Source organism: Homalodisca vitripennis, chromosome 3 (genome assembly GCF_021130785.1).
Source record: "Homalodisca vitripennis isolate AUS2020 chromosome 3, UT_GWSS_2.1, whole genome shotgun sequence".
Classification (NCBI taxonomy): Eukaryota; Metazoa; Arthropoda; class Insecta; order Hemiptera; family Cicadellidae; genus Homalodisca; species Homalodisca vitripennis.
In genome coordinates this window covers 59,473,278-59,488,425 of record NC_060209.1, presented here as the reverse complement: position 1 = coordinate 59,488,425, position 15,148 = coordinate 59,473,278, and the positions used below count along the sequence as shown (strand labels likewise).

The window sequence follows — 15,148 nt, the reverse complement described above, 5'->3', positions numbered from 1 at the left end:
AAGAAAGGTTGATTCGGATTTCAAACCACAACTTGAAATGGGGGTTCTTATACGACCTTAAACAACTCCCTCACGCAGAAGATTTGAAGGAATGTTTTCAAAATTTACAGAAACACCTATCGTTTGGGCAAACCTCTGACATAAGCGGAAAAGAACTTTATCAGGAACTCCTTCATGTCAAAACTATTGTGAATGAAGTAAGCCTAGCTAAGGCAACCCCATTACAAGTTTTAAAAGTGATTAAGAAGACAGACAGAAAGGACCTATACACAAACTTATGGATTGCACTTCCTTCCGAATCCTTCTAACTATTCCCATATCTGCTGCCAGTTGTGAAAGAAGCTTTAGTAAGCTTAAATTAATAAAAATCTACTAGCGTTCTTCAATGTCTCAGGAGAGACCTTGCCATCAATGTCTATTGAAAATGAAGAATGTAAAAGGCTGAAGTTAGAAGACGTTATCAAGAAGTTTGCTAGTGCAAAGGCCAGGAAGATTTCTTTTTAAAAATAAAACTATCTCTGTCAAAGGTAAATAATAGTTATGACATTAGATTGAAATAGTTATGCATTGCGTTTATATCTGTTACTACTATTAATAGCCCTAAAGTTCCACAAAAGTATTGTATGCCAAAGAGCCAAAGTAATAATTTCTTTATATCTATGTATATAGGTCTATTCAATATTCTATTATCTATGCTAAAACATGTTTAAATGTACATATATAATATATTTGGTATTTTGATACACACAGAAAACTGGACTATTTATTTACATATAACAATTACCAAAAATTCCTTATCACTTGGTATGGCTGTACTGACTAAATGTAATTGTTATGTGGGGGCCCCAGGGCATGATTTGCCCCGGGCGCATTAATACTGGGGACGGCCCTGCACATTACAACAAATGTTTGATATGCCTTTTATTTGATGCGCCGCGCGCATGCATTAACACGTCTGGTCATTTATTGCCGAGTTAATTCGAGTATTCCTTCAGCTAGTGCATTCTTTACAATGTTACAAGCTGCAGTGAGACGCTGTAAAAGATCATCCCTAGTGTTAACTGATCTTTCATAAACTAGAGCTACCAAATTACACCAAAGGAAGAATACAGGAACCCCTTTGCCTATCTATCTTTCCCCATAAGTTTGGTCCAAAAAGTGTCTGACATCCAATCTATGAAAATTAAATGAAAACGAAGAAAGAGATAAAATTTGTAATATATGTTGCGGTTTTTCCAAATTATGTCAGCACAGATCTAGAAAACTAACTTTTTCCTTACTTGAGTATATTATTTTACACAACATTTTATAATTTTATAATTATTTTATTTTACAACCTTTTTAATTGTCAGACTGATTTGAAAAATAAAATATAATTAATAACACCTTCCATTACTGCTATTTCAGGACTCAAGAATACTTGGACCGAGTTTAAACCCTCGACTGCTTCAACTTTGACGATGGTCTAATAATACTGTTTCAGAGTAAAACTTATAATAAAATAAGAGCAACACAAAGTTTCCAGTTTACATGTGTGGTAGTGAGCAATTCTGCGTTCCTCAACCAGTCGGCCAATACTCCAGCGACCGGCATCAAGACAGTTATCATTAGATACGGCAGCAATGACAAGAGCCCCGTGCTATCTAACTGGTAGTTGTGTGTATCTGGAACCAAAGGCGTTGTCAACTTTACAACTAATAAATTTATTATTTAAAAACATTACTCTATTGAAAAAATGCATGATCATTAAACTGTTACTACTAATCATAACTTTGATAAAAATATGGCTATCTCTAAGGATCAAAGATTGATGTAAAGTTTGTGATCTGATATAAAATAACAAGTAATACCATATTTTTTTCTTTAACTCCTATAATTAATTTGTATAGGTATTCTTAATTGTACTTATAAGTACGCAACTAGACAAGTCCTGACAACAAGCATGCTGATTTGAACTTATTTCGGATTTTTGTTTTGGCATCGCAGTAAATATGCGTCTAATCATTTTAAAACTGTTTTTATGTTGTTCTGAATATGACCTTCTTGTTGTTGGATTACGTATTACAAATCATACTGCCCAATATGGCCATATGATCTGACCCTAAAACACGTTGGCTCCTACAAATTTATTTACAGTTTTGCAATAATATAATCGATTTTTTCATCAAAAGAATTTGTATTTATTCAAACATTCAAGAATGTTATTACTGCATTGGAGTAGTATGTATTTACTCTTACATCTACTAATGTTTGAAGATTTTAGAAATTAATTTTTCACAGTTAACATCAAATTCCAAATGTCCTCCTGAACATAGAGTTTTGTATTTTAACACGTTTATGACGACGGCTTGTTTCCGGACTGTTTCATATACCGTCTCATTTTCAATAATAATAGCGAACAACCGTAATCATTTTATACATGAAACGTCTAAGTATGAAGGTTTCGCAATTCTCCTGAAAATATTATTTCAATAAAAAACGCAATGAGAAACTGCATAGCAACGTGTACCCCATCGAGCGTACGACAGTTGTGAAAGATCACGGTACCTACTAGTCGTGAACGTGTTAGCATTACTGCTTGAATATTAATTACTTCAGTCTTCTATTAAATTGTGTTTATATTTTTAATTTACAGGTTAAGTCTGAGAAATTTCCATGTGACTCTAGCTTTATCTGTTTAAATAAATTCGTTTTTATTTCCTTTAATGTACATGAGTAGTACAACCTGGTTGAAGGTTGTGATTTTTTTTTTATTTTCTACTAAATCGTCCTACTTTAATAGTAATTATAGTGAGTTAAATTACTAACTACAGCTAGTTGATAAAGTTGATACCTCTCAAGAACCACGGTATCCCAACAACCAGTGAATAGAAGCAATAGTTCGTGCAGGCGTGAGCCACAACTATGGCCCATACAGGCATCGACTTGACGAACTCGTCCCAAGGATAGACAATCTGTATAACAGTCAAATGTTGCTCTATTTCTTGGAAAAATTTGTAAAAGTGTCCATAAATATTGTACTAAAGAAGTAGTTGTTAGATATATACATTTTTTTTACATTTATATTGCTTTCTGACAGAAAGGTTTAGACCCAAGACCCCGCAATTCAATGCTTCGGAATTAAAAGTTGTTTCAGAATTATGAATTTTAGAATAAACATCTCTCATTTAAAAACTGCTATTTTAAAAGTGCTCATGTACTTCTGTAGGAAGGTAATTTGTTAAAATACAACTATTAACAGACACAGTAGTGAGTTAGACATAGTAAAGATACCAAACATCATGAGTAGCCATCTGAAGACTATGTTGTTATAGTATGTGTTGGCAATACTTGGCTTCAGGTTTGAGACGATAAATGCAATGTCAGGACGTACCTAAATTTCTGTGTTTTTGCAGGTTCTAAAAACAACACTTTCTGTTTCTTATGACACTGCATTCTAGTAACAATTTTATGATGTAATACATCAACTGCTGTCAAAATTTAGCTTTGTTGTTGCCTCTTTTATTGAGGTTGCTAATATTTGTTGTGTGTTACGTGCTTTGTATAAGGTCACACAGGAGAAATGTACGTTCACAATATTCAACAATATTATAATTTTAAACCAAAGTAAAGGTATAGACTGCGTTCACTGCCACATAGACTGGGTTTTCTACCACATTTTAGGCAGAAAATACTCTAATGAGGAATACCTTACAAAGATATAGCAAGCATCTGTGTTGCAACAGGAATGATATGCCATAACAGTTTCTAATATTTTATACTTTTTAATGCTGGCGACACATTTGAGAATAATACAAAAATAAAATTGAAAATTACATTTTTAATTACATTCAGTTCATTAGATTGTAAATTGTAACAATTTGAGTGCTGGTTAACAAATTTAAAAAAGAAGCATGTGAGAAACAATACCACATGTAGCGCAACAGGCATTGCTGAGATTGCATGCAAGTTCAAAGTATATAGCAAATTTTCTCACATGTTCTGTAAAAGGATAGAGAGGGAAAGAGAACCATACAGAAAAGAAATGTGTGGTTTTTCCCTACAAGCTATGTAGAAATAAAGTGACATGCAAAATTTAAATGATTTAGATGATTGAGCTGTTTTTAAAATATCATACGAATAATATTGAGCTACACGTGATACGTTGTTACTTCTTAAAATGCCATATGATTATACTCTGTTTACTATTCATTATTCGAGTTTCTCTTGATCATCCTCGTTACCCATAACACCAGTGTTAAAATGTTTATACTAATGCTCAGGCAAATCCCATGGATTGATTTCGATGTAGAAGCTTCGTGCAAAATTTCCAGTACATATGTCAGTTTGTTCTTAAGATATTATGCAAACAGACACATAGACAGAAATAAAATTTGTTCAGCTCTTCAAGTGATAGGCTTCACTAATAAGAAACAATACCATTACCTACATGTTTAGGAACAGAGTCATTAGGTCCACAATCAAGATTGTCTCTAAGGTACTTTAGTTCCTCTGTGGAGATGTGAGGGTCGTCTTCCGGTTTGTCCTTCACCACAGTCAACCAAACAGCACACCATATTAACCCGAGGATACCTACAACATTAAACATTATCATGAATACGTATGAGTAGTAATTTAAATATAATTCTAGTGTTTTACAATCTTAATGTAACGTAATCTGTAAACTAAGAATTATGGTAAATATAATCCGGTGCAAATGTGGTATGTTTGTGAAACATTCTTTGAATACAGTACAATTTATCTTCACTCAGAGAAGTAAATTTTTGGATATTTAAAGAATTCCTAAATAACTTCTTTTTAGACAACAAACATTTTATTCATCGATTTAGACAAAACATAAACAAACTCGAAATGTAAACATCCTCTATTCGTTGTACTACTATTCGTTCTTATGTATTCGACTTACTTTTTTAAACTTGCAAACCCTAGAAAAATGTCAAATTTTCTCACAGTTACAACATTTTTGTTTTTTTGCCAAAAATTTGCCATATTCATGTTGCAGTCCACATCTGTTACACACATTATTCTTGTTTACTCGTTTTTTTTAACATAAACGTTTTATAAAATTTTGATACATCCATCACTTCACTTGCCACTCCCTTGTCTATTTCATGATGTGCTCATTCCATTTTATCTGCCAATTCTAACAAGTCATCAGATTTCAATGGCGTACCATCTTCTTTTATACCCTTAGGCCAGCGCTGTTGTATTTCAATTTCCAATTTAATTTCAATTTCCAATCCAGGAAAGTTTACTCCCCCTGCAAATCTGTCTCTGATTCGTTCATCAAAATTACTCCCATTTTTGCAATTTTGTGCGAGTTCTTTTAATCGTACCACAGTATCTGAAAAGCTTTCCCCATTTTGTCTAAAAGCTTTTTAAAATTCTAATCTTCCTGCAAAAATAGTTTTTTAGGTTTTTATACTGACCTAAACCCGCCAATAAACTCATCCCAGGAGGCCTGATGTTACTTTCAATGGAAGTAAAATATTTGAGACTCTTCTCAACTGTCCAGGTCCTACATAAGCTGGTAAGAGGTCCTTTCTAGCTTCTTCTGCTGTGTGAGAATCCTTCCCTATACCTTTTATCTTTTTTTTTGAAATGAGTCTCAAGTCTCACTTTTATCTCTGTATTCATCATGCTTTCAACTCATCGTCGCCACTAAAGAATTACTAAAATAACTTCTTTGTTGACAACTAACATTTTATTTGTTGATTTAGACAAAACATAAATTGAAAATTTAAATATTCTCAAATATCAAGAAGCTGATAATAAAACATTTGCTTTGACATTAATAGCAATCCTGCAATATTTTTTACCAGCTATAAAGTTAATAGTTTTGCTATTAAAAAGCTTACACTATTTTGTAGTTGTATATAATGAGGATACTCACTTTTTTGGCGTCACTTATTAACCTTCAGGCTCAATTCCAGGACCTCTGTTGTATCCATTATATATAAAAAATGTAATAACAAACTATGTTTTGACTTCAATTTCTTTTTAACCGCAACTATTATTCTCTGACAATATCTGACCAATTGCTCCTTACAGCAACCAAAACTGTAGTCTTCCTGGTTCTCTGAAACAAATTCATATAGCTGCGCGAGAGGACTTTCTTAGTCAGCATCCTCTTAATTCGTTTAGTTTCAGGTTTATTTATAGATGGATTCCAACCTTACCTGTAGGAACTTAATGGACTTAAAAAAAGGAAAGGAAGTCAGTTGTTGAACTCACCTGTGATGTAGAAGATAAACGACCAGTCTAAGGTATAGGCGATGAAGCGACAAACTGGGGGGTTGACTAGGAAACTAAAAAAGCCGCCCGAGAAGGCGATGGTAACCAGGCGAGCCCGCTCCTGGGGAGGCGCCCATCGAGACCAGACGGCGATAATACTCGGGTAAGTGACACCCTGTCACAGTCATGAAGATTAATTCACAGGCGATTATAGAAACTCTTTTGAGAATAATTACAACTAATTGAATGTGCTACTCTGAAATAAAGTAACACACACACTTTTTTAGTTTATTGTCTTATAAGCTTGTGAGGGGCTGACGGGAATGAGTGAACCAGAGCCTAAGCAGGACAATTTCACTTGGTGATTGCTGAAGTTACCGCACTTCCAGAATAGTTCTACAAGATTTACAAGTTTTTCTAATTGGAGTGTTCGAAAGACAAAATAAGGTGATCAAACATAGTATCGTAGAACCTGACAGAACGTAACATCTTCACGGCACTTCTTTGCAATGTGACTGCCCTCTGGCCTTAAAATCAATAAATATCTTCCTTAAAATAAGCGGAACCTATATATTAACTTTCGAATCTCACGGAAGTTTCTATCAAGAGTTATGGCACAGAGGGAGAGACGTAGAATTATACAATTTTAAGAAGGAATTGTCAGGTATCAATAAACAAATTTTGTAAAAAATCTATACAGCGTGAGTAAGACCACGATGTTCTTTAGTGACTGAGCTGAGAAACCTACCTTATTTGGTTTAACAAAACCCCTTATTACAAATTTGCTTTTATATTTAAATTTTGGCTTTTTCTTGGAAGGTTGGAAGGAAATGGCACCATAAATTATAATTTTCAAGACATTATGTTGCATTAACGCGTTTTGAACTCCTGTATTTTCCGTAGTTCCCTGTATGAATAAAATCACTAGCAGCATCCAAAGCACAATAAAAGAGAATGGTTGATAAATTTAAAACCTAAGCAGCCGCCCCACAAAGAACAGCGTTTACACATGCCTGCAACTTGGAAATATTAGGATTTTCTTTCAGAATGGTCAATATATGGACTGAAAGCACATTTTCACTAGAACATCTGATGTGTCTTACTGAGAGTGAGACGTATTACAGGCAATTGAGCACATTAACCAAACGGAGTGTTGCTGTTTTGGCCAGCTAGGAGTGCTGGTTCTATGAAATTTGATATTCTTGAAAGGTTCACGAAAGGATACATCTACATAGTTGTTTTTTTTTTTCATTGATTCATAGGCTTCCAAAACATTGTAGTGCCGTGTCACTAAACAAAATACGGAAGTTAGGTCGGTTGAGTGGGCCCAGCAGCGGGGCAGTTCGCCTTTTTCTTGAATTCAACATGACATTGCAAAAAGCATAAAGGTTTAATATAAATATTTCACTGTTAGGTTTGCTTTAAAACAATATTTTATCTATCTTTTTGTTTTTAACATAAAAGATAGTAAGGTGCGTTTCATTACTAGGGCCTGGAATAGCATGCTCACAGTACAGTGGCGGGTCGGGCCGAGCAAAGTATGTTTAGAATTCTGTGTCAGAACTGTACCGCTTAATGTGCACCCACAATCACAAGTAAAAACAGTCAGTAATAAATATGTACTGATTTATAAATAATTACAAGTATAATGAGTATATATCTAAATCAGTGTTTACATGCGGACGTATAGTATCATACATTATTTTCAAAATCTCAAAATAACAACACTAATAACCAATTTCGTAAGGGCTCACAAATTCGTAAAACTCTCAATTTTCTGTATCTCGTTCTTCAAGAGACACAGAATATATTATGTTTAGGATTTTTTTTACTGTTATTACTTTTGAAATAACGATGAGTTAAAGGGGAGAAAGCTTAAATTTAAAACAGAAACCCGTGTTTTTCAACATATTTTTGGTTACCATAATTCACGAAACACACAAAATATTTTTCTTTTACTCGAATATAAGAGTGAATACTACCCAATCAGTAACAAATTATATCCGAAGTAATAAATATATATATATATATATATATATATATATATATATATATATATATATATATGCGTATATTTTAATATGGTAGAGGTTTGAAGTTAGATGTTGAACGTGTGAGAGAGAGGACCCGGCTACGTCAGGGATCTTCTTTAGAAAAACAAACTTGTTTGTTGTCATACTAGTCACCACGAGGCAACACCGCCCTGAGCGCAGTCTGGCGATTTGTGCATTAATAAGGACAGTTAATGGTAAATTTTTTAAAACCCAATTTACTATATTACAACTATTCTAAATTCTAAATTTATAAATTTAATTACAGTACACTTCTCTCTATCATGTACACAATTGGTCTTAATCGGATCAGAAGCTATCGAATTATGGATTTTCAAGGTTTCAGTTTAGTTCAAAAGTTCCAAAACCGGTATCTTTTCGTTATCATTCACAACTGGAAGCTATTTCTAAAGATCAGTTTTATATGTAGAAACGCAGAAATAAACGCGCTAAATATTTACATAAATCTCGTTATTGAAGCCTGTCAGGTAGTGGTCAACTTTCAAAGATGAATATCTATACTTTTCGGTCTTAAATTAGACATCTAGATTTAGCTTTGGTCTTCATTTGTGATTTAAACGTAACACTGTTTTGTACAATATGCTATAATTATTTTTTAGGTAAATATACTTTATATAAACTGTATTTGTTTCGGAATATTTTAATTATTCCTGTATAAGATTAACGATAGAGTGGTTATACTGTAGACACACTGAACTGATCTTTAATCTTCTTTTATTAGTTCACAAGTACTATGAAATAACCATTCTGAAACCTAGTATTTCAAAATATTCTCAGGTGATGCCAAACCTCTCTTATGATATCAGGGCTTCCCATACTACTGACTCCCCGGGTGTTCCGGACACACTCCAAAGAACAATTCTGGGTGCGCCACTGAGCAAATGTGTGATTATTCACATCATCGGATACCTTCCAACCTCGTAATAGCAGTGAGGTTTATAAACATTGAGTTATACCAAATTATTAAATTGTTTAGGAAAATGTTAGGGATTACACCACAGACATTATCAATAAACTGATAACAATTTCCAATACATAAACTAATCTATCCTGACATACCTCAAAGAGACCCTGAATGACTCTGATGGTTATCAGTGATTTGGCTGTGCCTCCATGGACCACAAAAGGCAAAACAAAGGAAAACAGTGCTGTGAAGGCCACCCCCACACCGAACACTCGACTGCCACCCAGACAGGCACCTAGCCACCCTCCTAGAATCTGAGTGGCGACATACCCGTAGAAGGAGGCGCTACTGATATGTGCTATTTCCAGCACGTCAAAGTTGAGGTTTCTTTTCTGAAATCATAAGCACACAAAAGGTACAGACGTTAGTACAGAATTCTATCAACGCATGGGTCAATATTGTTATGGAATATTTAATAAAAATATCACACATTAAATGGTTACTTTATTGTATAGTTACTTCTACAAAATATTAAAAATGTTTGGAAAATTTACTAATTTAAGTAAAATTCAAATATTTCAATGATTATATGTGATAGAATAATACGGAAACACACGGTATTCTAATAACTTTACATTCTTAAATCCTCCACTGCATCAAGTATCAGACATAAAATTAATTTTGGATCGTTGCCGCATACGTTTTAAAATCTAATTACAATACCAATAATAAACTTTTCTGTTAGCTGTAAACCATTTTATTGCAATAAGAAATTATTTTAATGCTCCTAAAGAGCCCTTTAGGATGAAACCTGAGTTTCGTTGTACAAATAAAATCTACAATAATTATTATTGTTTACTTATAATAAACGCTTTTCGAGGCTTATTTCTAATATGAACCAGTTACTATTCATTCTTCAATCTAAAGATTAGCCAACTAACAAATCTGCAATATCAATCCGGACAAAAGAGGACCTGTGCCTATCTTACCATTTATTTTTCAATGTGAAAATTATGCAATCAAAAATACCGCAATGTAAAACTAGACAAAGAAGACCAGCGCATTTCTTACAATTTATTCCTCAATATGAAGATTACCAAACAACAATACCGCAATGTAAAACTAGACAAAGAGGACCAGCGCCTTTCTTACAATTTATTCCTCAATATGAAGATTAGCCAAACAACAATACCGCAATGTAAATCTACACAAAGAGTACCAGCGCCGTTCTTACAATTTATTCCTTAATATGAAGATTAGCCAACTAACAATACCGCAATGTAAATCCGGGCATAAGATGACCAGATATCTTACCATTTATTTATGAATCCAAATCCATCTTAACGGTGATTTTCAGTAACTGTGATGCCACTTATATCTCGATCCAAAGCTGTATGTGAAAATTGTATTTTAATCTAAGTCTCATACAGCGACGATTCCCCTTCCACTTTTACTCTGTTTTTTATTGTTCTTTAAACACCAATATTGATATAACCAATTTTTATAAAGGAATATTTAATAAACTCGGACAATCCATTCTCTATTTTTTACACTTTTCACCAAATAACTATACATGTCAAAATAGCAATCTAACTTGCAGTCGTATTTTGTTTAAAAAGACCATGAAACATAATTTGAAAAGCGTATCATTTAAAGATTTTCCTGTGGCTTGTATTTTTAAATATCTTTACCTTCCTCCTCCTCTTCTCTTAGAAAATAATAATGTCATACACATTTATTTTCGTACTTCAACATAGGACACTACTAAATAGTATCTCCATCACTGGTTGATGGCTCACCTCCACAACTTTTCCGTTGTCCAGGGTGACATTGTAGGGAGTTCTAATCTGTTCAATAGCGTTGACGAAGGTCCACCTGAGATTTTCCACGATGAAGATCCCAAGGAACGCGAGGACTGTCACTAGGTGACGTCTTCTGAAACCCGTAGGCCTGCAACACAATATAAGGACAAATCGTAAAAGTGAATAACATTACTGCAGAATTTTTAGTTTCAACTGGACGATACTGCTCGTTCAGATAATGAAGTTATAAGAATATAACTTCAATATAAAATATAACTTTAATCACAAGCTTAGATGACTTTGGCAGTTGTATTTTGTTTAAAAAGACCATGAAACATAATTTGAAAAGGTTATCAAGATTTTCCTGTGGCTTGTATTTTTTAATATCTCTACCCTCCTCCTCCTCTTCTCTAAGAAAAGAATAATGTCACACACATTTAGTTTCGTACTTCAACATAGCACATCTTCCAAAATACAGAGTTTTCATTAAAGAATGGTGAGGCTTCAGTAATTCGTAGGAAGATAGGAAAACTTCTAGATGTTATTTTGGTATCTCTGGAAGCCTCCGACCCAATATTTTGTTTATAGGCTATTCTAACCTCAAAATTAGTCCCTGTATTGTTGTTCCATGATATTGGTTAGTTACTATGTTTTCGGATAAAGATAAAGCAAGGTGTTTATTACTGTTGGCTGAATTTAAATCCGTAATTTTAGTTCAACGTGCGTTCCGGCTTGAAATTGGAAGAGATCCACCACACAAAAATAACATAAAAGGTTGGTTTAAACAATTCGAATAAACTGGAACAGATAAGAAACAGAAATCTACTGGCATACAAGGTATACCAGACGAAACGGTTGAACTAATTAAACAATCGGCAATTAGAAGTCCTGGGCAGTTCATCCCTCGTCGAAGCGTTTAGGTATTCTAAAAACAACAGTCCACAAAGTTTCACATAAAAAACTCAAATTACACGCTTATTAACTCCAGATACTGCAGGTATTAACACCCAATGATTGTGTGAACCGTTACAAATTCGATGTTGAAATGTTGGCCAGAATAAGAGGAAACGAATCATTTTTAGATTATACAGGGTGGTTAATTATTGTACACATTTTAAGATTGAATAAATAAATAACCAATCAACTTAAAAACATGGACATTGTTTTATTAAATAGAAAATTTAAAACGGTTTTATTACCAATGAAGGACAAAAAGATTACTGTTACTCATACTTTTACAAGGAAACTAAACTAATTCCACGTGTTCTCCGAGGTTTGCACGCAAAGTCTGTAGTCTAAATTCAACCTCACACCATGTGTTTCTGAGCATATGCTTCCAATAACCTCTCGAACTCTATTCTTGAGTTCCTCAATATCTTGAACTTTTTTGGCGAAGACTCTGTCCTTGACATAGCCCCACAAAAAAAGTCTAATGGTGTAATGTCTGGGGAACGTGGAGGCCAAGGAATTGGACCACCCCGTCCAATCCAACGACCAGGAAACGTGTCATTTAGGTAGTCACGTACTATCTTACCCCAGTATGGAGGGGCACCATCTTGCTGCCAGTAAACATTTGGTTGTCTATGCTCAATTTGCGGTATTGCAAAAAGTTCAAGCATGTCGAGGTATACCTCTTTAGTGACTGTCGGTTCTGCGAAGAAAAAGGGTCCTATCACTTCATCTATAGCCAATGCACACCAAACGTTTATTTTAGGGCTGTCTCTTTCTTGTTCTCGAACATTATGAGGATTTTCAGTACCCCAAATCCTTCAATTGTGTCTATTCACCTTACCACAAACATGAAAGGTTGCTTCATAAGAAAAAATTACTTTTTTCAAGAAATTGCTTCCTCAAATGTTTATTGTTTGTTCTTCGAGGTCAAGTAATCTAACAGCAAAATCGTAGCGTCGAGGTTTATCGTTAGGTTTTAGTTCATGTAATAACTGAATTTTGTATGGATGGAGCTTAAGGTGTTTGTGCAAAATTTTTAAGACTGTTGATCGAGGTAATCCTAATTCCAAACTTGCACGCCAAATAGACTTACCAGGGCTCCTCGTAAACAATTCTCTTACTTGATCAACAATAGCTTCAGAAACTGGAGGTTTACCAGCACCTTTTCTACGTTGGACACTTCCCGTCTGTTCAAACTGCCTACACCAGCGTTTTATAGAATTGTTACTCGGAGGATTGCGGCCATACTCTAAACGAAACCTTCTTTGAACAGTTATTACAGATCTGCTTTCATGATACCAAAGAACACACCTTGCTTTTTCTTGCACACTAGCCATTTTGATACTGAGGTTAGTTTAGTGTTTGTTTAGTCAACTGTAATTAACAGCTGGTGTGGAAAGATCCATTGTTGACCAGCCGACTATCTCACAACACAAGTCATTAAGAAGAATCATACCTTACAGCCACAGTTTAAGTGACATTTTTACTTTCTTTTTATAACTTCTTTTTATAATTATTGTAATGTGTACAATTATTAATTTTTGTCAGTATATAAAACTGTTTTAAATTTACAATTTAATAAAACGATTCCCATGTTTTTAAGTTGATTGGTTATTTATTTATTCAATCTTAAAATGTGTACAATAATTTATAACCACCCTGTATATATTTTACAGAGAAGGCTACTTTTCATATGAATGGATGTGATAACAGACACAATTCACGAATAAGAAACAACATGATTCGCTTAAAGTTAATGTTTGTTGTGGTGTGATGCAACATTGCGTAATGGGGCCTTTCTTTTTTGCTGAAAAAATGAATGGAGTTGTGTATCTTGAAATGTTAACCAGTTATTGTTTCCCTCAGCTAGATGAACTCGAAAATATTCATCAACTTCATTTCTAACAAGATGGTGCTTCCCCACACTTCAGTGTATTGGTCACGGACGCTTTTAACGAAACATTTGGAGATCGATGGATAGGCCGGCAAGGACCTATGCAGTGGTCTCCAAGGAGTCCAGACCTGACACCTTGTGATTTTTCTTGTGGGGGTAAATCAAAAGCGTTGTTTATTCACAAATATTCGCGACCTGAACCACTTAAAACACAGGATTAATGAAGCAATAACAACCATAACCGAAGAAATGTTAATGAATCTTTGGGGAGAATTTGAGTATCGATTAGAAATTCGTCGAGGAACTAAGGGCGCACATGTTGCAATTGACCAATTATGTAAAAACATTTTTGAGACGACAAATTAGATGAATAAACAACATTAACTTTAAGTAATTTGGATTTTGTTATGTACCATGTTCGAAACCGCACTATTCTTTTATAATAGGTCTGTATAGTAAGCAGTATCAATCCTCATACGATCGTGAGTCGAAGATCAACCCTAGAAAATATGGGGACATACCTCCTCTGCTCTTAATCGGCTCACGAACCTCGGATTAATGTTTGATAAGGATTCGCAGTCTTGATTTGGAGGGTGGCAAAAATTTATTATTTTATATCCATAATTAAATATTGACAAAGTGTTAAAATAATGATAATATTTTATGTTATATTACTCAAGAATCATGCCATTACAAGGTTGTCTGAAAGAGGGCGGCGCGCGCATCAAAACGTAAATAGATTTGTGTATGCTGTTCTAGATGTTCTAGCGCCGCATACCACTCAAATATTTTCGGATCACGAAGTATAGACACCCGAGTTTGCACAGAACTACGCACTAACTAGTGAATGACTTTAATAAAGGCATTTTTCATTCATTTATTCAATGTACATTACCAGGAAGTTACGTTAAAATTCAACTAGTTTATTTCTGTTAAGACATACAAAGCAGATAATGTAAAAGGAATGAATTTCACTTTTTATTTCGATAGCAGAGAAAAACGTTAACGGTTTTTGGCGCTTTTCAACTAAAATACAATTTTAAAAACTCCTAACTCGGAACCTTGTAATTCGATTACGACAAAACATTTTTTAAAGAAGGTTAAAAGTGTAGTGTTTGTGTGTATGTAATTTTAAGATTTTAAAGCATACGAATACAAGTTGTTATCAAATTAATTTCTGAACTCGTATTCTTGCCCGGGTGGTTCAAAAATTTGGCGTTGGTCAAGTTATGGACCTCTTAAGGTTACTACCAGAGCCGTACTCAGCTTTGGCGAGGCCCGCCACTGTCCG

General features: G+C 34.2%; 1 protein-coding gene across 3 annotated transcripts in view; it reads right to left on the bottom strand.

Annotated features, from left to right (window-relative positions):
- Positions 1-15,148, bottom strand: part of LOC124356959 (vesicular glutamate transporter 2-like) — a 35,921-nt gene that overhangs the window by 13,347 nt on the left and 7,426 nt on the right. For 2 of the 3 annotated variants that reach the window (XM_046808294.1, XM_046808295.1), the window contains exons 2-7: positions 11,010-11,160; positions 9,366-9,602; positions 6,235-6,409; positions 4,430-4,572; positions 2,834-2,954; positions 1,531-1,664 (exon numbers count right to left, since the gene is read on the bottom strand). In XM_046808294.1, the coding sequence (XP_046664250.1) occupies positions 1,531-1,664; positions 2,834-2,954; positions 4,430-4,572; positions 6,235-6,409; positions 9,366-9,602; positions 11,010-11,160 (961 nt within the window). The remainder of the gene's footprint in view (positions 1-1,530; positions 1,665-2,833; positions 2,955-4,429; positions 4,573-6,234; positions 6,410-9,365; positions 9,603-11,009; positions 11,161-15,148) is intronic. The other variant, XM_046808296.1, reaches the window with a different exon arrangement.